General features: G+C 36.6%; 1 protein-coding gene across 2 annotated transcripts in view; it reads left to right on the top strand.

The window, feature by feature from the left end:
* The first annotated feature begins 1,431 nt into the window (after positions 1 to 1,431).
* Bche (butyrylcholinesterase) overlaps positions 1,432 to 8,093 on the top strand; it is a 68,518-nt gene continuing 61,856 nt past the window's right edge. The window contains exons 1-3 of one of the 2 annotated variants that reach the window (XM_036190521.1): positions 1,432 to 1,634; positions 2,956 to 3,273; positions 6,009 to 7,536. In XM_036190521.1, coding sequence (XP_036046414.1) covers positions 6,017 to 7,536 — 1,520 coding nt within the window. In that variant the 5' untranslated portion in view covers positions 1,432 to 1,634; positions 2,956 to 3,273; positions 6,009 to 6,016. The remainder of the gene's footprint in view (positions 1,635 to 2,955; positions 3,274 to 6,008; positions 7,537 to 8,093) is intronic. The other variant, XM_036190522.1, reaches the window with a different exon arrangement.

Genomic DNA, 8,093 nt, shown 5'->3' with positions numbered 1-8,093 from the left:
AAGGAGAGTCCATGAGGCTTCAACCCTACACAAAGAATCAAGGACAACAAAGAATTGCTGAGAATGGGAGAAATATCTGTCCCAGGAAGAGCCCATCAGTTGGTTATACAGCACTATCAAATGGTCAGCCCTGAAAATATATGTACAAGTAACAATATAAAGACTAAGCAGACTGTGCTTATATATTTAGAAATAGGTATGTATATACATATATGTAAGTAACAGCATTTAAAGAAAGGAACAATGCACTCCTTTTTAAGACTTTGTCCCTTGGTTACAAACATCATATGTTATTATTATATGTTTTGAACTGGTGATTGTAATGTTTGGCATTTAATCAATATTTCCTAAGTAACACTTTCCAGAGAAAAGATAATTTCAGCTAATAAAAATGTATGTTATTTGGGAAGCATTTGATATAAAATTATATCAAAATATTTTATTTGAAATTATAACTCCGAAAGTTCTTAGGACTAGAAACATAGCAATATTTTGAGATTTTAAAGATCAAATTTCATGGCCTGAAAATTTGAATAATCATATTAAACTCATGCTTGTTAAGTTAATATATTATATGTAAATTTGAATCACAAAGATTGACATTGACCAGAATTAAAGTACCAGTTCTTGTTATGTACATGTTTGAAATGTGTGCTTTTCTACAGACCCAGTTACTCTGTTTAATTTATAGTGAGCCCTTAACTGAGAGATTTAAAATTGAAAGCTGACATTTACAAAAACTTAAACGTGCAACTGTATGGAGAATCAGCCATTAATGTGTTCCTTGAAGTTTTTGTTTTCTTATTGTTTTGCAAAATACAAATGTAAAGTATGATAAGCTTGAAACATAAAAACTATGTTCACAACCACTCTCAGTGCCTGACTGGAGATGTCCTTTTAACTGTTTGCTGAAGAACTTTGAACTCTTTAAATGTGTTATAAACTATGGCCTTCCTTCATATACATTACAAGCAGGGACTTTGGAGAAGCTGTCAGGAACTGTGAATTCTGTAGGGCTTAAACAAACATTGAGGTGCAGGGTACAAGGCGGGATAGTCAAGGGTAAACAATCCTTTGATTTTCATAGTTTGTATATAGATTGCTTATTTTATTTCCTATATTCTTTTTTATGCAGCTTCATCACCACATGATTTTTTTCAGAGATGAAAGGTACAGCCGCTTTCAGTAACATTTCTTTAAAATAGTGTGTACGATGTTTACAGCTGTAAACTTCTTAAATGGACAAAACAAAACAAAGCAAAACACAAAACGTTCAAGTCCTGCTGGTGTCAAGTAACTCCCTTAGTTTCTGTTACACAGGCGCCTCCCTGCCCTTTCTTCTCTGCAGGAAGCCTCTCTGTGATGGTAGAGGAAGACCCCCCAGCACTCTCAGAAGGCGTGGTCACCATTGCCTTCATGCCAATAGCCTCTGAACAGATGTCAGCCAAGGAAGCCAGGCCAGCGCCAGATCAAGTTGCTGCTGCCAGCTCTCGCGAGTTTTGTCAGTAAGAGTTGACTGAAATGTCAGAGCTGTGCAATTCACAGGCGGGGCGGCTGCTGCATCCCGCCTTTCCCCGAAGTATTATATGACTGCCACTTTGCAAACTTCGTCATCCTTTTCTGCAGTGATTCCGGTGAGTAGATCAGAATTTACAGCCCTAATGAGAAGGTTCCTCTGAAGATCGGGCGGAGAAAGGAAGGGTATTTCTTCACTGTTTGCGGAGCCCTTGTGGTGCTCCATTGGGAATAGTCCCTGGCTAGCAAGTGAGGCAGAGGAGACAGGCTAGCAGGCGCTGGCTGCATCAGAGCGTTCTATGATTCCAGAACCACAAAATCAATTCCTTTCATTTCCGAAGATATGCTGAATTTGTTCAACTTTGAGTGAAGAGACATAGCACCTGTGGAGTCTCTTTCTTATTATTTATATATTATCTCTCTAAGGAGACTGATTTTAGGCTATGGTTACCCTTTAATGCAGGGTTAATCAACTTCTTCCTAACAAGAAAAGTACTGTTTGGGCAATCTTGACTTTTTTCCAATGTCATCTCTTTTGCAATGACATGGATTAATTTTCTTTTATTACTTAACAGGGCACTTTTATCACTCAGCGTTTTTCCCCCGAAACTTTCACAACATTATTTGGCAAGCAGAAAGCAAAAGTTCCTTTTATGTCCAAGAAAATCTATTTCCTAATTTCATCTACAAATAACCACTCTGCCATTATTAATCACTTTCCAGTGTTTAATCTGGACTAAAATATCTTATGCTACCATTATTTTATTTTTATTGGAATACTAAACAAATAGAGTTTTGACTCATCCTAGATTCTTGGAAACAGGTCATTATTTTTATGGCATCCGATACTGTTGAGTCCTTGACTATAAAATTTATGAGACCAAAATAAAATTGAAGTACAAAAAATCATTTTATCAGATTCCTATAAGCATGCTATACATTTTTTTTTCATAAGCAGGTACTCTATATTTGAAGAATGTATTCCAATTAGCAGGCACATTGCTCCTTAATATAGACTATAGAATATTTATGATAAATACGACTATAAATCATTTTGATAAAATCATATTGTTTGAAGTTCAAAGGCTTTTAACACATATCTTGATTTGAATCATAACTCTGAATTTTTTTTTTTTTAGGCAAAATACCATTGCTTTAAGATGCCAAATATAATGTGTAGAGATTTTAAAAGACATACTTATTCTCTTATTTCTGTGTTGTTCGTTGATATATAATATCCTGCATCTTTAATTTTAAGAAGAAATCTGAAACCTATTTCATTTTACATTTTTACTAAAGATAAGTGAAGGAGATCTTATAGGGTCTCCTCTATAAATTTACTTTTGATTTGATTCATTACTTGGCCATAAGTGATAATGTAGTTTACATTTCATCATTGTCTTTGTTTTGGTAATTTCTAAAGTCTGCTTTTTCTTACAGAAATCGACTGACTGTTTTGTTATCAAATGTGGAGGCCACAGCCTTTGCCTTAAGCAGGTTTGGCCACACAGGTCCTTATTAAATCAATTTAAAGAGCTAAACGAATAGTGGAAGGGAGAAAAGGAAGATGTATTCCCTGTGACGACATCGGGAAAAGGGACAAAGCTTTCCTTCCCACCGTCAATCTTTGCAGCCCTGAAGTGAGATTAACGTTTCAACAGTGACTCAAGACTGAGCCCATCCAAGCAGTCCTGGTTAAGGTGTGGTCCTATCAAGGAGTGATCCATCATCGTCTAGGATTCAGTCCCATTCTGCAAGGTGGTCACACAAGTTGTTGGAATTGTTTGGAACCTCTTTCAAGAACGTGCTTTTCTTCTTATAGCATGCATTTCTTGGGGGACATTCCCATTTCTCTGGGTTCCCTTGTTTTGACAGTGTGAGAGTCAGCTGGAGAGAGCCGTGTGCCTCTTCACAGTTACGTAGGCCATCACAGCAACAGATGGTAAAGAAATGTAGGTAAACAGACAGCAAGCAGAGAGAATACAGCTGCCCAAGAAAACCCAACACATCTAATAATTTAGTATTGAGTTTACTAATGTAATCTTGTGAATATCCATTGTGACTTTGATCAGGAATAGATCTGGAGTTTGCAGAACTCATCTGCTATCTTCTGTCCACTTGGATGTCTTAGCAAACATTCAAAGCTCTGTGGAAGACCAGGATATGGTCCATTTATGAACAGATTTCCTTGATACCCTCTTCACTTAGCCTGAAACAAAACAGTTTTTGATTTGGTATAGAAACATAGCTGTTTTGGTCAAACAGAATTTCAATGCTGCTCCTATATCCTTCTAGTACTATCTTGATAGCACTTTCCCAGGTCATTTTAAGAACCACCATTTCAAAATAAGATCCACATATTTTAGTGATATTTTTAAAACAGGTACATGATACCTAGAGAACACTATCTAGAGCTTTTAGACTTTTTTGTTTTACATATGTCCAGGCTGGTCCATTACTTTAAACATGCGACAAACAAATCATTTTTACAAATAGATGTTAATAAATAGGTTTTTTTTTTAATATTTGTCATTTAAACAGGTCCACATTTTAAGGTATAATGATATCATTTATTTTCTCATAAAATTGTCTGGGGAATTGAGATTTCAAATTTGAATTAAAAGATTCTTTTTTTTTAAAGATTGTTTTTATTTTTTCTTTATTAAGAATTTTTTCATTCATTTTACATCTGAACTTACTATCATTGCAATCAACTGAAACATAGACTTATTTACATAAAATAAGTCTATTTTGGATAGACACAGATATTGATAAAATTATGCAGAGATGTAGTCATTAAGTATTGGGTTCAACGTAAATGTCATTATGGTATGATTTATTTACATATTTGTTGGGAATTGATCACTAGATTTACTGTGAGAAGGGGTAAATGATATTGATTTAAAATTAGGTATAAAGTGTGGGAAGATGGCTTGGTGGGTTCCAAAAGAAGAAGAAATTGAGTTATCCTCTGATCTTCAAATTATACTGTGACACCTATGTCACATCCCACAATTACAATAAATAAAAGTAAATTAAAAAATATTTTTCAAGGTCAGGGAACATAGCTCTCACATCTGTTTCTTTCTTATGGCCTACCAAAATAAACTTGATTATACACACAAAAAGCCATAGCAAATGGTTGGTGATGATAGGATTAACTTCCTGAGCAAGGAGGTTGGATTTAAAATTAGAGCATTAAAAAAAGTTACAAAAGGACTGTGCATTTCTTAGTCCTGGGCATTGTTATATGGGCAGAAACCAGTGCTTGTTATTGAATATTTTAATTGTGTTTCTACAATTGTATAAAAAAGGCACTGATTCTTTTTAAATGACATTTATATTACCTTTTATTTTCCTTTTTATCACGTGGAGTTTGGAAAGTTTTATTTCAAAGAAACTCATGTTTATGTTATAAATTTTAATAACACTATGATGACTCATGTGGCCTTAAATAAATCTTATCTACACTATAATATTAACTACATTTCATTTTGTAGTTTACAGTTTACTCTAGCCTCTTCTGCTTAGCCTAGTAATTTCTCAGCATCGGTCTTCTGATTTCAATGAAAATCTACACTTAAAAATCATGAGTATCCATGACTCTGCTAGCAAACATACTTCACTATTTACATGTGCTTTAAGCAGTTTACAAATTAATTGTTGTTAGTCTTGTAAAAATTCCTTCTAAGCCAATATCATTTCCCACATAAATATCAACTGGTTCTCCCACCAAAGAGATTGTGATTCAAGCAGCATAGCCTGATCTTCATTAAATAAATTTCAGAGAAAGTCCCTGAAACATACAGGTGGCACATTTCAACAACCTGTATTTTAATAGCCAGAGAGAAAGCTGGCTTCTTAGTGTTAATATTTATGGTTAAATTGCAATTACTTAAAATTTTACTTACCATTCTACAAATAAACTGTCTCGATTCCCTTTTAAGAATAAACTGAGATTGTATAGATGAACCATATTCTTTTTAAAAGGGGGAACTATGAAAAGAACCATGGAACAAAGGAAGACAGTAGATGATCTTCTATGCTCTTAACTACTTCAGAGTTTTGAGAGCTATTATCCAGACATACTATACCAAAAACTCTTGTATTTTCTTGTCTTCTCATGTAGAAATTTTACTCCTGACATGTCCACCCCTAGCTATTCCATATTTGGTGTGGCTATGTGTAGTGAATGCTAACATATGTACCTGGGACAAACTACCTTTTTACAGTGCTGAAACTTACAGATTTTTAACAATGGTATTTCCCAGGCAAGATCATATATATCTTCCTTAATATGTTTTTCTTTTTTAAGTGGAGAGAAATCCATTTTCTTCTTAGTACTTATATATATCCTTGGGTTGGTAACATATTCCTTAGGTCTTATACGTTTAGGATAAATAGGAACTCGGGTATTTTAGTGAATTATCATCATTGGACAATAGCACGGCATCTACAAGGCTGTTAAAACCTTTTGCTTACTTTTCTTTTAGGAATCAACATGCAGACCCAGTGCACCACCATCACACAGACCCACTTCCTCCTGTCCTTTCTACTGCTTGGCATGCTTTTTGGGAAGTCATACGCTGAAGAAGACTTCATAGTCTCAACCAAGACAGGAAGAATGCGAGGGCTGAGCCTGCCGGTTCTCGATGGCACAGTGACTGCTTTTCTTGGAATCCCCTATGCACAGCCTCCTCTTGGAAGGCTAAGATTCAAAAAGCCACAACCCTTAAACAAGTGGTCTGGCATCCAGAATGCCACCAGATATGCTAATTCTTGTTATCAGATTATAGATCAAACCTTCCCAGGTTTCCAGGGGTCGGAAATGTGGAATCCGAACACGAACCTCAGCGAAGACTGCTTGTATCTGAACGTTTGGGTTCCAACACCTAAACCGAAAAATGCCACTGTCATAGTATGGATTTATGGTGGTGGCTTTCAAACTGGGACATCCTCTCTACCTGTTTATGATGGGAAGTTTCTAGCTCGGGTTGAAAGAGTTATTGTAGTTTCAATGAACTACAGGCTAGGCGCCCTAGGATTTCTAGCTTTACCTGGAAATTCTGAGGCTCCAGGGAACATGGGCTTATTTGATCAACAGTTGGCACTTCAGTGGGTCCAAAAAAACATAGCTGCCTTTGGAGGGAATCCTAAAAGTGTAACGCTTTTTGGGGAAAGTGCAGGATCAGCCTCTGTGAGCTTACACTTGCTTTGTCCCCAAAGCTACCCTCTGTTTACCAGAGCCATTCTGCAAAGTGGATCTTCTAACGCCCCCTGGGTAGTAAAGTCTCCAGAGGAAGCCAGAAACCGAACTTTGGCCTTAGCTAAATTTACTGGCTGCTCAAAGGAGAATGAGACAGAGATGATTAAATGCCTTCAGAATAAAGATCCCGAAGAAATTCTTCTGAACCAAAGGTTTGTTCTCCCCTCTGATTCCCTCTTATCGATAAATTTCGGTCCAACGGTGGATGGTGATTTTCTCACTGACATGCCCGACACACTACTTCAACTCAGACAAGTGAAAAAAACGCAGATCTTAGTGGGCGTTAACAAAGATGAAGGGGCGTCTTTTCTAGTGTATGGTGCTCCTGGTTTCAGCAAAGACAATGATAGTCTCATCACTCGGAAGGAGTTTCAGGAAGGTTTAAATATGTATTTTCCAGGAGTGAGCAGCTTGGGAAAAGAAGCAATCCTTTTCTACTATGTGGACTGGTTAGGTGACCAGACACCGGAAGTCTACCGTGACGCCTTGGATGATGTAATTGGAGATTACAACATCGTATGCCCCGCGTTGGAGTTTGCCAAGACATTTTCAGACCTTGAAAGTAATGCCTTTTTCTACTATCTCGAACACCGATCTTCCAAAGTTCCCTGGCCTGAATGGATGGGAGTTATGCATGGCTATGAAATTGAGCTTGTCTTTGGCTTACCTCTGGAAAGAAGAGCTAATTATACTAGAGCTGAGGAAATTTTGAGTCGATCCATGATGAAATTTTGGGCAAATTTTGCAAAATATGGGTAAGTGCTGCTTTCTATAATTGTTTCCTGGTTTTGTTTTGCTTAGCTTTGCTTGACCTCTACTGCAGACTTCATTAAAAGCATAGAAACATTTCCAGTATTTTCTCTTTGTATCTAAGCTGCCTTTGTGTCTCATTATGTGGTGAATTTCAGCTCTTTGTTTCTCAGTGCTTAAGAAAAATTACCAAGGAAATTTTCCCTAAACTATTTTCTGATTTCATTTCCAAAACGTTGCAAAATACTTTAATGATGTTAACTAAAGTTTGGAAATAAATGGTGGTATCAGAATTACAATAATGAAAATGCTTCTCAACCCACACGATTATCGTTTATTGAGGTTACCAGGTTTAAGGAAGAGGAGGAATATGTCTTCCTATTGTCTAAAACCTGGGACAGTGGCATATGATACAGGAGTAAATGATAAGTTTCGAATCCCCAGTTATTGGGTATCCACCACTGCCGCTGCTGATGTAGTAACCCAATCAAACTGATTGGTAAATCCGGGTTTAATAAACAGAGCAAAGCAACTTCAGGGCGACCCTTGGGAATGCAGAGGA

This window comes from Onychomys torridus, chromosome 6 (assembly GCF_903995425.1).
Source record: "Onychomys torridus chromosome 6, mOncTor1.1, whole genome shotgun sequence".
NCBI classification, from domain to species: domain Eukaryota; kingdom Metazoa; phylum Chordata; class Mammalia; order Rodentia; family Cricetidae; genus Onychomys; species Onychomys torridus.
The sequence above is the reverse complement of the archived record's forward strand: the minus strand, read 5'-3'. Positions and strand labels throughout refer to the sequence as shown.